The sequence below is a fragment of the Elephas maximus genome, chromosome 8, assembly GCF_024166365.1.
Source record: "Elephas maximus indicus isolate mEleMax1 chromosome 8, mEleMax1 primary haplotype, whole genome shotgun sequence".
Lineage (NCBI taxonomy): Eukaryota > Metazoa > Chordata > Mammalia > Proboscidea > Elephantidae > Elephas > Elephas maximus.
In genome coordinates, this window is record NC_064826.1 from 63,208,003 (window position 1) to 63,227,168 (window position 19,166).

General features: G+C 38.1%; 1 protein-coding gene across 2 annotated transcripts in view; it reads right to left on the reverse strand.

The window, feature by feature from the left end:
* Positions 1–5,686: 5,686 nt before the first annotated feature.
* The window catches only part of HEPACAM2 (HEPACAM family member 2), a 43,541-nt gene continuing 30,061 nt past the window's right edge, over positions 5,687–19,166 (reverse strand). For both annotated transcript variants that reach the window (XM_049893957.1, XM_049893956.1), the window contains 5 exons: positions 11,331–11,456; positions 11,213–11,237; positions 11,083–11,120; positions 9,607–9,680; positions 5,687–5,800 (listed from right to left, as the gene is read on the reverse strand). In XM_049893957.1, coding sequence (XP_049749914.1) covers positions 5,687–5,800; positions 9,607–9,680; positions 11,083–11,120; positions 11,213–11,237; positions 11,331–11,456 — 377 coding nt within the window. The remainder of the gene's footprint in view (positions 5,801–9,606; positions 9,681–11,082; positions 11,121–11,212; positions 11,238–11,330; positions 11,457–19,166) is intronic.

Below are 19,166 nucleotides of genomic sequence, written 5' to 3' on the forward strand. Positions count from 1 at the left end.
ATAAATGCACTAAATGTACCAATAAAGAGACAGAGAGTCACAGAATGGATAAAAGGACATGATCCATTTATATGCTGCCTACAAGAGACACACCTTAGACTCAAAGATACAAACAAACTAAAATTCAAAGGATGGAAAAAAAATATCAAGCAAACAACAATCAAAAAAGAGCAGGAGTGGCAATATTAATCTCTGACAAAATAGACTCTAAAGCAAAATCCCCCATAAAGAGATAAGGAAGGACACTATATGATGATTAAAGAGCCAATACACCAGGAGGACATACCATAATAAATATTTATGGACCCAATGACCAGGCTTCAAAATACATAAAACAAACTCTAGCAGCATTGAAAAGAGAGACAGACAGCTCCACAATAATAGTAGGAAACTTCAACATACCACTTTTGGTGAAGGACAGAACATCCAGAAAGAAGCTCAGTAAAGGCATGGAAGATCTAAATGTCACAATCAACCAACTTGATCTCATAGACATATACAGAACACTCCACCCAACAGCAGCCAAGTATACTTTCCTTTCCAACGCACATGGAACATTCTCCAGAATAGACCACATATTAGGCCACAAAGCAAGCCTCAAGAGAATCCAAAACATTGAAATATTACAAAGCATCTTTTCTCACCACAAAGCCAAAAAAGTAGGCATCAAATAACAGAAAAAGTGAGGGGAAAAAAAATCAAATACATGGAAACTGAACAACACCTTGCTCAAAAACTATTGGATTATAGGAGAAATCAAAGGAGTAAAGATATTCACAGAATCAAATGAGAATGAAAACACATCCTACCAGAACCTTTGGTACACAGCAGAAGCAGTGCTCAGAGGTCAATTTATAGTAATAAATGCACACATCCAAAAAGAAGAAAAGACCAAAATCAAAATATTAACCCTGCAACTCAAAAAAATAGAAAGGCAGCAGCAAAAGAAGCCCTTGGGCTCCCAAGCCCGTTGCCATCGAATCGATTCCAACTCATAGCAACCCTATATAGGACAGAGTAGAACTGCTCCATAGGGTTTCCAGGGAGCACCTGGTGGATTCAAACTGCTGACTTTTTGGTTAGCAGTTGAACTCTTAACAACTACACCACCAGGGTTTCCCCTCGGGCACCAGAAGAAAGCAAATAATAAAAATTAGTGCAGAAATAAAATAGAGAATAGAAAAACAATTCAAAGAGTTAACAAGACCAAAATCTTGTTCTTTGAAAAGATCAACAAAATCGATAAACCATTGGCCAAATTGACGAAAGAAATAGGAGAGGTAGCAAATAACCCGAATAAGAAATGAGATGCCTGATATCACGAAAGACCCAACTGAAATTAAAAGAATCGTAACAGAATACTATGAAAAATTCTACTCCAACAAATTTGAAAACCTAGAGGAAATGGACGAATTTCTAGAAACACACTACCTACCTGAACTAACACAAGCTGAGGTAGAAAAACTACATAAAGCTATAACAAAAGAAGAGATTGAAGAGGTAATTAAAAAACTCCCAACAACAACAACGAAAAAATAGCCCTGGCCCTGATGGCTTCACTGGAGAACTCTACCAAACTTTCAGAGAAGAGTTAACACCAGTACTGCTAAAGCTATTTCAGAGCATAGAAAAGGATGGAATACTCCTGAATTCATTCTGTGAAGCCAGCATAACCCTGATACCAAAACCAGGTAAAAATACTGTGAAAAAAGTAAATTACAGACCAATATCCCTCATGAACATAGATACAAAAATCCTCAACTCAACAACATTCTAGCCAATAGAATTCAACAACATATCAAAAAAATAATTCACTATGACCAAGTGGGATTCGTACCAAATATGCAGGGATGGTTCAACATTAGAAAAAAGATCAATGTAACCCATCACATAAATAAAACAAAAGATAATAACCATATGATCTTATTAATTGATGCAGAAAAGGCACTTACTTGACAAAGTCCAATACCCATTCATGATAAAAACTCCCATCAAAATAGGAACAGAAGGGAAATTTCTCAACAAAATAAAGGGCATTTATACAAAGCCAACAGTCAACAACATCCTAAATGTAGAAAGCCTGACAACATTCCCCTCGAGAATGGAAACCAGAAAATAATGCCCTTTATCACCATTCTTGTTCAACATTGTGCTGGAGGTCCTAGTGACAGCGATCAGCTAAATAAAGAAATAAAGGGCATCCAAATTGGTAAGGAAGAAGTAAAAATATCCCTATTTTCAGATGATATGATCTTATACACAGAAAACCCCAGAGAATCCACAAGAAAACTACTGGAACTAATAGAAGATTTCAGCAAGGTATCAGGATGCAAGATAAACACAGAAATCAGTTGGATTCCTCTACATCAACAAAGAAAATGTGGAAGAGGAAATCACCAAATCAATACCATTTACAGTAGCTCCCAAGAAGATAAAATACTTAGGAATAAATCTAACCAGAGACATAAAAGACCTATACAAAGAAAACTACAAGATGCTATTGCATGAAACCAAAAGAGACCTACGTAAGTGGAAAAACATATCTTGCTCATGGATAGAAAGACTCAACATTGTGAAAATGTCAATTCTACCCAAAGCAATCTACGGATACGATGCAATCTCGATCCACATTTTAACATTTTTTTAAGATGGAGAAACAAATCACCAACTTCATTTGGAAATGAAAGAGGCCCCGGATAAGTAAAGCATTACTGAAGAAGAAGAACAAAGTGGGAGGCTTCACACTACCTGATTTTAGAAACTATTATACCACCACAGTAGTCAAAACAGCCTGGTACTGGTATGACAACAGATATATAGCCAAATGGAACAAAATTGAGAATTCAGACTTAAATTCATTTGTCTATGAGGAGCTGATATTAGACAAAGGCCCAAAGTCCATTAAATGGGGAAAAGACAGTCTCCCTAACAAATGGTGCTGGCATAACTGGATATCCATCTCCAATAAAAAAGAAACAAGACCCATACCTCACACCACGTACAAAAGATAACTCAAAACAGATTAAAGATCTACATATAAAATCTAAAACAATAAAGATCATGGAAGAAAAAATAGGGACAATGCTGGGAGCCCTGATAGCTGGCATTAACAGAATACAAAATATAACTAACAATGTGCAAACTCCAGAAAAGAAACTAGTTAACTGGGAGCTTCTAAAAATGAAACACTTATGCTCATCAAAAGGCTTTGCCAAAAGAGTAAATAGACAACCTACAGACTGGGAAAAAATTTTGGCTATGACATATTCGATCAGGGTCTAACCTCTAAAATCTACAAGACACTGTAAAACCTCAACAACAGAGACAAATAACCAGATTAAAAAAATGGGCGAAGGATATGAACAGGCACTTCACTAAAGAAGACATTCAGGTAGCTAACAGATACATGAGGAAATGCTCACGATCATTAGCCATTAGAGAAATGCAAATCAAAACTACCGTCTCACCCCAACAAGGCTAGGATTAATCCAAAAAACACAAAATAATAAATGTTGGAGAGGTTGTGGAGATACTGGAACACTTATACACTTCTGGCGGGAATGTAAAATGGTACAACAACTTTGGAAATTGATTTGGCACCTCCTTAAAAAGCTAGAAATAGAAGTCCCATATGACCCAGCAATCCCACTCCTTGGAACATATCGTAGAGAAATAAGAGCCGTCAAGTGAAGAGATATATGCACACCCATTTTCACTGCAGCACTGTTCACAAAATCAAAAAGATGGAAACAACCTAGGTGCCCATCAACAGATGAATGGATAAATAAATCATGGTATATTCACGCAATGGAATACTACTCAGGATAAAGAACAATGATGAATCCACAAAACATCTCACAACATGGATGAATGTGGAAGTCATTATGCTGAGTGAAATTAGTCAGTTGCAAAAGGACAAATATTGTATAAGACCACTCTTATAAGAACTCAAGAAAAGGTTTAAACACAGAAGAAAACATTCTTTGATTGTTGTGAGGGTGGGGAGGAAAGGAGAGAAGAATTCATTAACTAGATAGTAGACAAGAATTATCTTCGGTGAACAGCAAGAAAATTCACAATACAGGGGAAGTCAGCACAACTGGACTAAACCAAAAGCTAAGAAGTTTCCTGAACATAATCAAACACTTTGAGGGACAGAGTAGTAGGGGCTGGTGTCTGGGACCATGGTTCCGGAGGACATCTAGGTCAATTGGCATAACAAAGTTTGTTAAGAAAATGTTCTGCATTCCACCTTGGTGAGTGGCATGGGGGGCCTTAAAAGCTTGTAAGCAGCCATCTAAGATGCATCAATTGGTCCCAACCCATCTGGAGCAAAGGAGAACGAAGAACACCAAAGACACAAGGAAAATATTAGCCCAAGAGACAAAAGGGCCACATAAGCCAGAAACTCCATCAGCCTGAGACCAGAAGAACTAGATGGTGCCTGGCTACTACCAATGACCGCCATGACAGTGAACACAACAGTGAGTTGCTGATGGAGCAGGAGAAAAGCATGATGCAGAATTTAACATCATGTAAAAAGTCCAGACATGATGGTCTGACTAAGACTAGAGGAACCCCAGAAGACAAGGTCCCTGGACTCTCTGTTAACCCAGAACTAAAACCATTCCTGAAGCCAACTCTTCAGACAAAGATTAGACTGGACTATAAAACATAAAATGATACTTGTGAAGAGTGTGCTTCTTAGATACAAGAGAATAAGTGAGCAGCTCCTGTCCGGAGGCAGGATGAGAAGGCAGAAAGGCAGAGGAGCTGGTTGAATGGACATGGGAAACTTGAGGTGGAAAGGGGAGTGTGCAGTCACATTACAGGGATTGCAACTAGGGTTGCATAACAGTATGTGTATAAATTTTTGTATGAGAAATTAACTTGAGCTGTAAACTGTCACCTAACACACACAAAAAACCAAACCAGTTTTCATCTAGTTGATTCCTAAATATGGTGACTCCATGTGTTTCAGAGTAGAACTGTGCTCCATAGGGTTTTCAATGGCTGTGATAATTCAGAAGTAGATGGGCCAGGCCTTTTTTCCAAGGCCCCTCTGGGAGATTCAAACTCTCAGTCTTTTGGTTAGTAACTGGATGCTTAACCATTTGTATCACCCAGGGACTTAAAACCACCATAAAAACAAAACAACCAAATCAGTTGCCATTGAGTTGATTCTGATTCAGGGCAACTCCATATGTTGCAGAGTAGATCTGTGCTCCATGGGGTTCTCAGGGCTCTGACCCTTTGGAAGCAGATAGCCAGGCCTTTTTCCTGAGGCACCTCTGGGTGGGTTTGAACTGCCAGTCTATCAGTTAGTAGTTGAATGCTTAACCATTTGAGCACAGGGGCTCTTTGAAACCATCACAACCACTGAAAACTCATCAAGATAACCAAGATGGCTTGAGAACTGGGCTGAAGATTCCTGAGAAGGGGGGCATATTCTCAACCCAGCAGTTAATTTCAGAGTTCTGCGTCCAGTCCACTGGCCCAAGTGCCAGCCCCAGATAATTTGTGTTTTATTTTGCAAAATGATTTTCAGATAGAAAAGTGTGCTCAAATGCGCAGAAGCTATCATTTTGTATTAATATTTTTCTCCTGAGCCTTTTAAATTCCAGGAGAAAGCGTAGGCTAAATACTGAGCTTCTCTGTAGTTGCACTACCAAATGCAGATTCATACTTACTCTGCATGGTCTTGCTGTTGGGCAGGGATGTGCTGAATAACTTCATAAATTGTACTGTGCAAATCTTGCCCTAATATACCATCGGAGGCTGGAACAGAGCTACTCGGCATCTAGAAATGTGACACATTTAAAAATAAAATTAGAGAAAGACTAACAAATAGTTTTTCTACTATGCAGGGATGGATTACCCAATAAGTAAGATATGCACGGGCTACTTGTGCTTACTCAGTAATCTGTAGCGACCAATTTCACCTATAGATTAGTAAATAAACACAAGCCCGTGCATATCTTACTCCTAGTTAACCTGCCCCTGCATAGTCTATGCTGCATAGTTGAAAACAGCTAGAAATAGTGATGAGTAGAGAATTAGAACTGTTTATCTTCCCTGAGTGTTCATTTTTCTCCTGCTACAGTTTCCTGCACTTATCCTAAGGTAGTTTGTGTAGCATCATAGCTATGAGGTCAGAAGAGGAAGGGGCTTGGCAAAGTTATCACTTTTTTCTTCACTTAAGAAGAGAGTTAGCAGTATCGTAAAGGAAATATAGTAGAAAGAAAAAAATAGCAAAAGAGGAGTTACCAGGACAGCTTAGAATCCGAGAGCATATACTGTTATCTTTTATATTACATCTCCATTACCCTTTTGACACTATTTGCCAATTACGTGTACAAGGGTGGCTGGAAAGAAAGAATAACATACAGCTAAAAGCCCTCATCACACTGCAAGTGAATAAAGACAGTACCAAGAAATATAGAACACACGAAGGGAGACGTTTTGGTTTGGATGTAGCAGTGGGTTCTAAGAACTAAAGGCTTGGGTGAATGTGGGAAGTATAGCAGTATATTCCTGTCTGGTAAAAAACAACAGGCATTTTATTGAAATTGGCATTCATGTTTTATTAACTTCCATTTCTTGTTTTTCCTTCTTCCTATAAACACTGCTTGCCAATTATTTAGCCAAAGTCTGATTTCTCTCCCCAGTCCGAAACTCTTCCTATTTTTATACACTTATGGCCACTTTCTCTGAATCAACTTGATAGCAATGGATTGGGCAATGGAAGGACTTTCAGTCCTTCATATTTATACACCTCCACCTAGAAGACTCTGTCCTTGGTACGTGTCAGCTAACCTAATATTAGAGCTGTTGACAAGTAGTAAACTTTCTTGTTTCAGGCAATTGCCTTTCTGTTCAACTCCCCAAAGAAATTTAGGACAGTAGAAATGTACAACAGGTAGAGAAAGAGAAGAGTATTCTCTCTGTACTCATACCACAACAAGCTAAGCAATTATTTTGATTTTTTAAAACTCAGTAATTAAATTTATTTCCTTCTTAACCTGAATTCTGAGACCTTGGTTTTATTATGATTTTCCTTCTTTTCTCAAGGCTAATCTTAACATATAACTGCCATTCTGGCGTCTTCTGACATAGATCCTCCTCCCCGTGTCCTATTGCTCATCCTCCTCTTTTACTTGTTGGTTTGATTTCTCACTTCTTCTCCAAAGCACCTGGCACAGCCAACTAAGAACCTCAACAAATTCCTCAGGGGTTGTCAGCTCTGCAGATCGGCATGGTTTCAACTCAAGTTATTCAGCTATGAAAGAAAAAAGGGGGGGGGGGCTTCCGATATGTAATTAAAGCATCTGTATCTCTGCTTCAAGTTCTTGAGGATTGTAGAGTTTTTAGTTTCTCAATTGATATCCTTCCAATAAAATTTTAAAACCTGAGTCCTGGCTAATCACAAGAAGCCCTGGTGGTGCAGTGGCTAAGCGCTGGGCTGCTAACCAAAAGGTTGGTGGTTAGAACCTACCAGCTGCTCCATGGGAGAAAGATGTGGCAATCGTCTTTCACAGACATTAAACACATTGCCATCGAGTGCATCCCGACTCATAGTGACCCTATGGGACAGAGTAGAACTGCCCCATAGGGTTTCCAAGGAGCACCTGGTGGTTTCAAACTGCTGACCTTTTGGTTGGAGGCTGTAGCACTTAACCGCTACGCCACTAGGGTTTCCTTCATAAACATTACAGTCTTGGAATCCCTATGGGGCAGTTCTACTCTGTCCTATAGGGTCGTTATGAGTTGGAATTAACTAGACGGCAATGGGTTGGGGTTAATCACAAGGCTAAATTTAAAGTTCCTTGTGTAAATCTCATTCCTTTCTGTTGAAATCTTAGGAGTAAAAAATGTGCATTATTTTAAATAAACTCCTTATTTCAGTAATTCACTTATAATTCTTGTTGGCACTGCAGTTTTCTGCTCTCCCATTTGACGTTACACCTTGGAGGGGTGATCTCTGCCACAAGCAGAGCTGTTGGAAATAATTAATCCACCAAGTACTTATTTTTGTCTTTCTGGTGGTGGACCTGAAGAGTGAGCCGATCCAGCCTGAGATTGCCTAGGGCATTGCAAAACGTTTGTAATGTAGTTCTGCCCTTCCTCTGTGATGATGCGGGCACTAGGGCTGCTTAACCAAAACCAAACCCGTTGCCGTCAAGTCAATTTTGACTCATAGCGACCCCATAGGACAGAGTAGAGCTGCCTCATAGGGTTTCCAAGGAGCGCCTGGTGGATTTAAACTGCCGACCTTTTGGTCAGCAGTGGAGCTCTTAACTACTATGCTGCCAGGGTTTCCTGGTGCTGCTTACCTGTTGCTGTTGAGTGGTTTCTGACTCACAGCGACCCTACAGGACAGAGAAGAACTGCCCCACAGGGTTCCCGAGGCTGTAATCTTTACAAAAGCAGACTGCCACATCTTTCTACCCTGGCTGGAGTGGCTAGTGGGTTCCAACTGCAGACCTTTTGGTTAGCAGCCAAGTGCTTTAGCCACTGCGCCTCCAGGGCTCCTTTATTCACTACTACCCTTTGCCATCGAGTTGATTCCGACTCAGTGACCCTATAGGACAGAGTAGAAATGCCCCATAGAGTTTCCAAGGAGCGCCTGGTGGATTTGAACTGCAAACCTTTTGGTTAGGAGCCATAGCGCTTAACCACTACGCCACCAGTATTTCCTTACTCACTACTTCCTTACTCACTACTAAACTACTAATGAAATCCAATCCATCTCTCACCGCTGCTGACATGGTATTTGTGAAAGCGAGTCTGCGGCCAGGAAACTTGCTGGATGTTGATAGAATGCTCTGAGCAAGTGAGGTAACCATTCTCTAATGGCAAACAGTTCTTTTAAAAAATGGAAATGAAAATGTACAGAAGCAAGCAATCCTCTTACAGTTCCTTCCTTAAGTGAGTGATCACAGGGGCTAAAGAAGCAGAGGAAAAATTGATCCTATGAAAATTTATAAAAACATTAATGAACTTATTAGCTAAGAGCAACTCTGCATGTCTATTAAAAACAAAACTGCTTTAGAAAACCCTTTCTTTGTAGACTGGAAAAGTGGCATCGACTGTGTAAAAGCTTCTTTTTATCCTCACCTCACGTATCTTTAGGATAATAATAAAGATGCATACCTGCATACGTTGGGTTTCTTTGCTACCTTTCTTTTGAAGAGCATGAGGCACCTTCAGTTGGCTTTGCAATGTGCTCAAGAGATGTGAGGGGGAAGTGATGGGGAAACTGAGTTCAGTGAAGCGGCTAGCTGCAGTCACTGAAGTGATGCAGTAATTATGTTAACTTGGGCTTTCTAATCCACGATTTATCCACTTCCCTTGACCTTCAATAGTTATTTACTGAGTTTACCGGGTAAAGACTATGAATTAACATAACATCTTTATTTGCGTTAGCCTTGTGAAGATGCTTCTACCCCCATATCTGGCAACGTCATTCATTGTAGAGTGAGTCCACACAGCTGAGGGATAATGCACCCATTTGATCACACCACCTAAGTGCGTAATGAACACCGCTTACACCTCTGGTGAAGCAGAACTCTACTTTTTGTCTGATCAGTCACTAGGAAAACCAACCCTGGGAACACCAGAAGCATCTGGAAAAGCAACAAATTCATATATTCCGAAGTCATCCAGAGCATCTTCATGGCCTGAAATGGAAAATAAATACTACTCACAACCAAAAGCCTCAACTTGTAATTGTTGCTTTTTTACAAAACCTTTATAAAACTTAAATATTTTTTTGTCTGCTTTAAGTAGTACGTGTACAAAACCAATTTAACATTCCCTAGTCCCCTACAATTAAGTCGCCATTAAGCAGCATTGGAAATCACTTCTTCTAAAGCTAAGAATTGGAACAATTTTTATGAAAGCCTGGTGTGGGAACAATGTACAGTCCTTTGTGACCCTTGGCTACTGGCATCTTATGGACTCCAAGGCTTTTGCATGGAGGTCACCACAGCCCTTTATCCATCCATAATAACTAGTGCACTCTGCTAGATCCATCCATAATACCTAATGCACTCTGCTAGATCTAACAGAGATCACCAAAACTAAAAGAATAAATAGATAATTACAGCTGCCCATACATACAAAAGACAATACAATCTAACACAGCACATTATCAGTGTCACCTAAACTATCATCTGTAAAATGCCTGGAGGGAGGAGGAACCAGATAGTCTGAGATCCTTCGAGCCCTGACATTCTATCATTTGTAAGTGAGAAAGTACTAGATAGACAGAAAAGACCCACATTTATTAATCACCCAGGAATCATGTTAGGCACTCCACCTATATCATTTTATTTAACTTTCGTAACACCCATAAAAAAAAAAAAAAAAACCCATAGCAGGAAGTTATTATGTCTATTATATAGTTGAGGAAGTTGGGGTCAGGAAAAATAAGTTTTTTTTTTTTCCTAAGGTGACATAGGGAGAAAGTGGCATATATGGGACTGAAACCCGGCTCTGTGTGACTCCAAGGCTGAGCAAAAGCAACGTTGATAACTTACGATAACAAGTCAGTATGATAACAACAGTGATGGCAACCAGGAGTCAGCTGGGGACAAAGAAGGAACACTGGCCCCGTCAAACCCCCCTTTCCTTTTCTCCCTAGGACTGAGCCATCAGCTTTCCACCTGCCTTACGAAAACCCCAAAGAGCTTTTTATTTTGCAATTAACAAAAGTGGGAGAACCCTTTGTTATTTTCAAAATAATACCAGGATCAATGGACTAGGATTCAGCAGAACTCAGTGACTGTGGGCAAGTGCATTAATCTCTCTGACTTTTAGCTCTCTTGCTTTAAAATGGAGCTAAGAGTGTCTACCAGGCTTACCTTACAGAGCTGTGTGACTTAAAATCGTAGCACAAAGGTATAGCACTTTGTAAAGTGAGGGTGCTATAAAAAAAACTATACAAAGGTGATAAATCATTATATTAATTTTAGCTTATATTAATTTATTATATTAATGATACTTTATATATAATAATTAATATCAACAATATTAACTAACATACATGAGCATTCATAATACCCCCTTTCAGGCCATTACCTGAAAATGTTTGAGCTTTCTTATATTCTGTTTCTGGTCTGAAAAGATAAATAGGCATTTCTGTCAGTGATAATAATTGAGGAAAAAGCATTCAGGAAAAAATTTTTTTTTGTAGAAACATATGCATTACCTGCCTTCTAGCTTCTGTTTTATAACTAAAACCAAAAGAGAAAAAAACATAGTAAGTTACTTTTTTAGTACACACATAAAACTATCTTGTTTTACCTTCTTTTCTAATTTTAACCTACCTTTGTAGGGTTGATATTTTTTCCATACGAAGAGAAGACTCATGGATATAATCAAAAATAGTGATATTCCAGTTATACTTGCTAAAGGTGACAATGATTTCCCTTTTTGTGCAAGCTTCTCCAGTCCTATATAAAAATAACAAATTATTAATATTTTCTTAAAGGTCAGTGAATTACTAAATAGTTCCCTTTGTTTATGCTTTATCTTATATGAGACACTACTGCAAATTTTGACATTCCCCATTCTAATTATGGATTTTTAAATTCTCTCTGTCAATTTTTGCTATTTATTAGATGCATTTTGAAGCTATGCTATTGAAATGCATAAAAATTCAGAATTTTTATATCATCCTCCTGGATAAACCCCTTTAAACTTATGAAATGTTCATTTTTTTATCTGAAGAAATACTTCTTGTCTTAAAGTCTAATTTATCTGATATTAGTATAGCTACATCAGTTTTCCTTTGGCTAATATTCATATGATTTATTTGTTCATCCTTTTACTTTCAACATTTCAGTATCCTTATATGTAAGGTATGTATCTTATAAGCAGCAAATAGTTTTTTTTTTTTAATCCAGTTTGACAATATGTGTCTTTTAGTTGAAGTATTTGGTCCATTTATATTTAACATATTTATTAATATATTTCAATTTAAATCTATGACCTTACCATTCTTTCTGTTTATCCTACACATTTTATTTCTTATTATCTTCTTTCTTGTCTTAATTTAGATCAGTCAGAATTTTATTTTATTCCTCTTTTTCTTACTATGTTCTTATTAGTTATACTTTTTTTATTTGTCACTTTGTGGAAACCCTAGAGCTTAAAACATGCATCCTTGACTTATTAAAATCTAATAAAAACTAATATTTTTACTACTTACCACTTCCACAATGCAAGATCCATATTGAATATAAGAAAACTAAGGCTCCAGGACTCAAATTTGAATTTAGCAATGTCTGAAGGTAGTAAAGTCTGACTACACTTCAATGCTCTTTCTATCATCCCTGCCTGACCATTATACAAGAACCAGAAATCCTTCTGCTCATTAAGCCCAGATCTACTCGTTCCTGCCAATTGGAGCCACAACAAATAAACCAAATCCTTTCTCTACAGGATGCCATTTCAGTTATTTGATCTCACATCTTGGCTGAGAATTTTCTTCTTCAGATTAAACATACCCATATCCTTTTGTTGTTCTTTTCATGACTAGTTTTCAGATTCTTTAGTACCATAAACCAAAAAAATCCAAACATGTTGCCCCTGAGCTGATTCTGACTCATAGTGACCCTATAAAAACTCCTCGTAAGTTTCCAAGGAGTAGCTGGTGGATTCGAACTGCAAACTTTTGGTTAGCAGCCAAGCTGTTTGCTTCCGTGCCACCAGGGCTCCAAAAATCAAACTGATTGCCATCAGGCTGATTTCGACTCATAGTGACCCTATAGGACAGAGTAGAAGTGCCCCACAGGGTTTCCAAGGAACAGCTGGTAGATTTCAACTGCCGATCTTCTGGTTATCAGCTGAGCTGTTTAACCACCACACCACTAGGGCTCCAGTTAGTATTCTAGTTGCATGATTTTGGAAGCTCAGCAAGGTTAGTCAATTTCACTCCTAAAATATGCATTCAGAGGGAAACCATACTCTGGTGTGGTTGTCAATAAGATAAAGGCAAATAGAATGTCCTCCTAAGATAATGGCAGGGATAGAAAAGCAAAATAAGAAAGAAAAACTTGATAGAAACATTGCATAATAGAATATGACTTAAGCACTACTTTTAGCAAGTGAATTCTCTCTTTCTTCATTTTAGATCCAATATTAAAATCAAAATTAGCTAGAGATATTTCCAGATAATACACAATTAAATGCATGAGCATTATATGTATGTGTACATATGCTTCCCATATGTTTGGTATAGATGTATCACATCCTCTATAATTATAAAAATTTTGAAGGGCCATTTATAGACATAGATAAAGAAATAGTCTCAGAGAAAATAAAATATTTGCCACAGCTAGTAAGTCCTAGAACTGAGGCTGGAAAGAGTTTATTCTGACTACGAGTTTAATTAATTAATTTATTTTTCCTGCTAATGCACGGTCAAAAAATAATTTTTGCAATTGGCAGGTAGGCTCCTATATATTCCATTCAGTGCTAATTTATTCTATTCAATTTCCTGCAGTGTGCATTACCATGACTTACAGTGAGCTTCAGAAAAACATTTTAGTATAGTTTCAGCTCTTTTTTCTCTTAAATTTGAAAATAATGTTAATAATAATAATTTCAGAGTATTTCTCATTCTTACGGTAAAGTTACACTCTGGCACATATCAGCCTTTTCCAGGTGCTTCATAATTCTGAAGCCTGGCACTAGATTTATTTTACCATGACTGGATGTCTTACACTAGATAAGACACATCTCCCTCTCTTTTATTTTTAACTTTTTGGCCCTTTCAATATATATTTCCTAAAATGACCTAATTTTCACATTTTGTCCTACAGAGGGTCCCACTCTTTCCCTTCACTACCACTGCCTTATTTCTTTATACTTCTATTCTTCCTTATTGTCCTCCTGCCTCTTCCACTGGTCTCTGCCCTACAGAAGATAACTTGTAGTGACCAGCTCCTGTCTCCCAAGTCTTCGCTATGGCCAAGGTCGAATGCTCTCCCCCTTAATAATGGGGGCTAGGGACAGTCCTTTTCTCAGAGCAAATATTCTTTTGTACTAGGCCCATTTCTTCTCTATAATAGTCTGGCTTTCTCACTCTCGACACTGTTTCTCTATCCCAGAACACACATGATTAACCAGACCTAGCATTTGAATTTTGTTTCCTATCGCAAAATAAAAAAAGCCAAATATGTCAAGGATTAAATCAAGAAGCACAGTTGCGTGGTCTCAGCTCTAGACAAATATGTTTTGGAGAGATGGACTTCTAGAGCTCCAACTTCAAAACAAGACAGCAAGAAAATTCTGACCGTTTTTTCACAGAGAATGTATAAGGATCCCTAATGTGGTTCTGGACAATTGCAAGAGCCCCCTTCCTTTTTCTTTCAGGGAGTTTATAATTCTTTAGCACATAGCATGCCACTCTCCCCCCATTCTTTAAACATGATTGGCTCATTTGCCAAAGCCCTAGTGCAAATGCTATTTGCCCCCTCCTTAGGCAAACAAATAAAATGAAATAACATGTTAAGTGCAAATATGGGTAAGAGGTGTGGTATCCATGGCATTGCAACCCTGCTGTCTGAAAGGCTGCACCCAAAACAGGACAGCCATAAGCTACCAGTCAGTGCGTCTGTTTCTAGATTAGAGTGGAGTCCTGAGGTCTCTCCCAGCCAATCTGTTCATTGATTATGGCAGCCGATTCACATCCCTGAGAAGCTTAAGGCTCCGTATTGACGGGCGTGCTATTTTCATACTCTGCCATGGCCCCATCTGATGGGCACAGTTATTCTGTGCTAGATGCTCACAAGGATGTCACCTAGGACCTGAAGGTCTAGAGATCAGAACTGTAGTTCTATCTCAATCCTTATCTCTAGTGGTCCAATATGAAATACAACTCCCAGAGCTCTTGACTTGAGAAATTCCTAAGTAGATAGAAGAAATTAGTAAAATCATTTTCCTGCCTCTAATAATTTTCCTGTTCTCCTCTTTATAAAAAGATGTAGGATATAAATAAATATTAAACTTGATAGATTTCTCTGATCACAGGAAAACCCAAAACATTTCTAGTATGGCTAAATCTCAAATTAAGGCCAGGTAGTCCTACAGGACTCTATTTATATATTAGAATGCCTACGTTAAATGTGAATTTTTGAATTCTGATTAGATGTTTACATTTCCATAAATAGTTTCATTTTATATATAGTGCAATATTGATTTAGGCCCAGTTAAAACTTCAACATAGAGACACATGCTTTCAAGGAATAAGAAACTTAATTAAGGCAAGGAAATCATTTTATTTTTTTTACAACATAAATGCCAACTTGGCATTTTAATAGCTGTACTTTCCTTGAAACATATATTACAAGTATTATTTTTAGGTACAGATATTTAATAATTTATAATTAAAATGAACTTATACACATTACAAATAAATCAGAAGTATCTCTATGTGCACAGCATAAAATTAGTTAAAAGTCATGAGAAAATGTATGCTGTTCTGCATATGCGTGATACCACACATATCTTTTTGAAAGACATAGTCCCATCAATATTCTCAGTTACATTAAGGGAGGCAGTTTGGATAATGGTTAAAAAATGGGCTTTGAATCCAGATATTATTTTATCACCTTCTCAAAATAAATTTTTTTTTTTCATAGTTGTGTGATCTTGCCCATTGGCCCTGTTTCCTTTAGGCTGTCTCCACTGAGGTACAGAACAGTCAGTTAACATCACAAATTGGATATGAATCATAGCCGTAGAGGTGGAAGACACCATCTGGTCTGGTCTTATCCACACAGAAAAAAACAGAACTAATTGGCACATTCTCTAGTCATTCTCTTCCCACCACAAGCCCCCAATAAAACGTTTGATCATTTTCCGACCTTGTCATTTTCTTTCCATATTTGTGACCTGGGAGTCATCTTTGACTCCTCTTTCCTTTGCCTTCCTCATCTTATTGCTGACACTTTTTGGTTAGCCATATTTGTTGCCTCATTAAAAACAAAGAGGTTCTTCTATTTCTTACGATTTGGCTCTAGTTACACCAAACACCAGCTTAGTTCTGGAAACATCTCAAAGGCTTATTCTTCTCAATTATTTTAAATTCTCCACAGATCTTAGCACAGATTTCTCATCAGAGTGGGTGGTCAGTACATGCTCAACTGATAGTTACAAGTGAGGCTTATTTGTAAGTGGAAGTTGCAGTACACTTCATCTGTATCACAAGGCTCATTCATTTAGAAAACTTTAAAAGAATCAAATATTTAACAAAACACATCAATGCCATTAATTTTCTTCATCATTTTGCAGCTGTTTGAGTAAAAGTTCTGTGGACTTTTGAGGGGTGGTAAAATAGCTCTGGAAACCACAGAGGTCACTAATGTTGACAACTCTGAATCCCTCTGAAAAATAAGCACCTGCTCTTCTTATTTACTGTAATAACAACTAGCCTGGTCTTTGTACAGGTCAAACAGGTTTTTTAGATTTTGCAAAAGCCAGTTGTCTGAAATTAAGACTGTAGCTGTCTTTGGACTGTGGTAATAAGATCTTGATTAAATATTGGGGGCTTCAGATATTATGAAAATACCATGACTAAACATTAATGGAGAAAGCTTAAGTGGTGGGAAAGGTCGCCCTGCAGTACACTTCTATGCATTCTGGCCATTTCTTCACTTACGGTGAGCAAGAGGAAGGCAGATAGGATGATATCTAGGCTGCTACTTAAATATTTTACATGCTTAATTATGGTTTACTTAAAAATTATGTTTTGGTTAGCTACTGGGTTGAAAAGCTGGTTATGCCTATTAAAATTTTAGCAAAATAGAAAGCAAAGAATGCACCTTAGCTGTTTACATGTCTGCCACCCATACTAGATTGTGAGCCCCTTCTCAGCAGCAGTTATTATTTTCCACATGGCATTCTCGGTGCCTACCGCAGTATTTGGCCCATAATAAGTGCTCAATAATAAATGCATGAGTGCATAATTTATATCACCATAAACACATGTATACTTTTGTAGCCTACAAGGGAAATCTATTATTATCTACTGCCCAAATGTAGCATAATTCAGGTGAAAATTCTAGAGCTGTATTGTCCAATATAGCAGCTACTAGACACATGTGGTTATTTAAATTTAAATTAAATTTAATCGAAATGAGAGAAAATTAAAAATCCAGCTCCTCAGTTGCATAGCCACATTTTAAATGCTCAACAGCCAAATTAGGCTACAGATTTCCATATTGGACAGTGCAGATATAGAGCATTTCTACCATCACAGAAGGTTATATTGGACAGCACTATTCTGGACAGTATACATACATATATACATATACATACATTCTAGTATAAAACCCCCAATATACTGACTAAGGTGATTTTGTAAATATGAATACCCTTGACTTTAAGAAGCCCTGGAAAACCCCCATCCACTATGTATCTGTTCATTAACCTATAGGTGTACGATGGTCTTATAATTCTTGATGGCTCTTTAAGAGTTTTTAAATAAATTCTATGGAGGGGGAAAAAAAACCCTTAAACAAGTGGTTTTCACACTTGTGTTGATAAACATTCAGATTCTCAGGTCCTACATACGGGATCCTAATCCAATATGTCTGAAATGTCTTAATAAAACTATACATTTTAGAGACTTCCACAGGTGATTTTAATGGCTGGTGGTCCAAGGGGCACATACTGAAAAATTTAGCCTAAAGGTTAAAAAGAATTATATTCTTGTTTCATTTATTCAACAAAATGTATTGAATTTCTCTATGTTATAAACCCTACGCAAGGCACCAGGGCTATAAAGAAGGAGAAGGTATCAATGGGTAGCACCTTGTTCCTTCACCAGTTATACCGAAAATAAAAAAAAACAAACTCATTGCCATCAAGTCAATTCTGATGCGTAGTGACCTTACAGGACAGAGTAGAACAGCTCTATACAGTTTCCAAGGAGCACCTGGTAGATTTGAACTGCTGAACTTTTTTGGTTAGCAGCCATAGCTCTTAACCACTATGCCACCAGGGTTTCCTCACCAATTATAGGCACCCTAAGTGTCGACAGTGGGTTTGGTTTTTTGGGTTAAATACCACTTCCTATTCCAATCAGCCCCAGGCTTTCCCCAGATGGAATCTGGTTTGTCTTTGTCTGTATGCAGAGGATAGTCTAGGAACAACTAAATAGTAGAAGTAGAGGTAGTAGTAGTAGTAAAAGCAGGAACAGCAGCAGCAAAAGAAGAAAAAGAAGAAAGAGGAGGAGAAAAAGAAGCAGAAACAGCAGAAGAAGAAGGAGAATGGGGAGAAAGAGAAGGAGGAAGATAAGAGCAAAAGGAGCAAGAGCAGGAGCAGGAGGAAAAGGAGAAAAGAGGATGGACCAGAGAGATAGGAAGGAAGGAAAATGGACAGAACGCATGATTGGATGTGGAGGAGGGCAAGAGGAAAGCCTGGGATGACATTTAGCTTTCTGGCTTGAGGAAATAGGTAGATAGTAGGGCCATTCACTTAAATAGGAAACATAGAAAGGATAGTAATTTAGGGGGAAAGAAGATGGCTCAGTTTTTATATGTTGGACCTGTATGCTCTCTCTGGAACAAGGAAATAGAGACTTCCAGAGGGTAGCTGGGTATACAGTTTGAGTGCTTTAGAGATGTAGATTTGGGGGGCACCAGTTGTACACAAAACCATGAGAAGGAATGAAATCACCCAGGAGACTATGTAGAGAGAAAAGAAGGCTTCGGAGGATGAAACTTTAGTGATTTTTAACCTTTTTGGAGGGAGTCTAGGTGGCATAGTGGTTAACAGCTTGGCTGCTAACCAAAAAGTCGGCAGTTCAAATCCACCAGCCACTCCTTGGAAACCCTATGAGGTAGTTCTACTGTGTTCTATAGGTCACTGTGAGTTGGAGCTGAGTCAACAGCAACAACAACAACAAACATTTTGGGGATCAATGACCTCTCTGAAAATTAGATGAATTTTTTTTCCCTCGGAGAATGCTAATTTTCATAGACTTACAAAATTTTGTAGTTTCCAGGGCATTGGGACCCCTGCTGAGAACTTCCACAGATTTCAGGTATTTAAACAGTGAAAGAGGAAGGGGAGCCCATGAAGGACAGTGAGAAAGGGGAGTGAAATAGGTAGCAGGAAATCCAAGGTTCTAACTCATGGAGATTTATTCATCT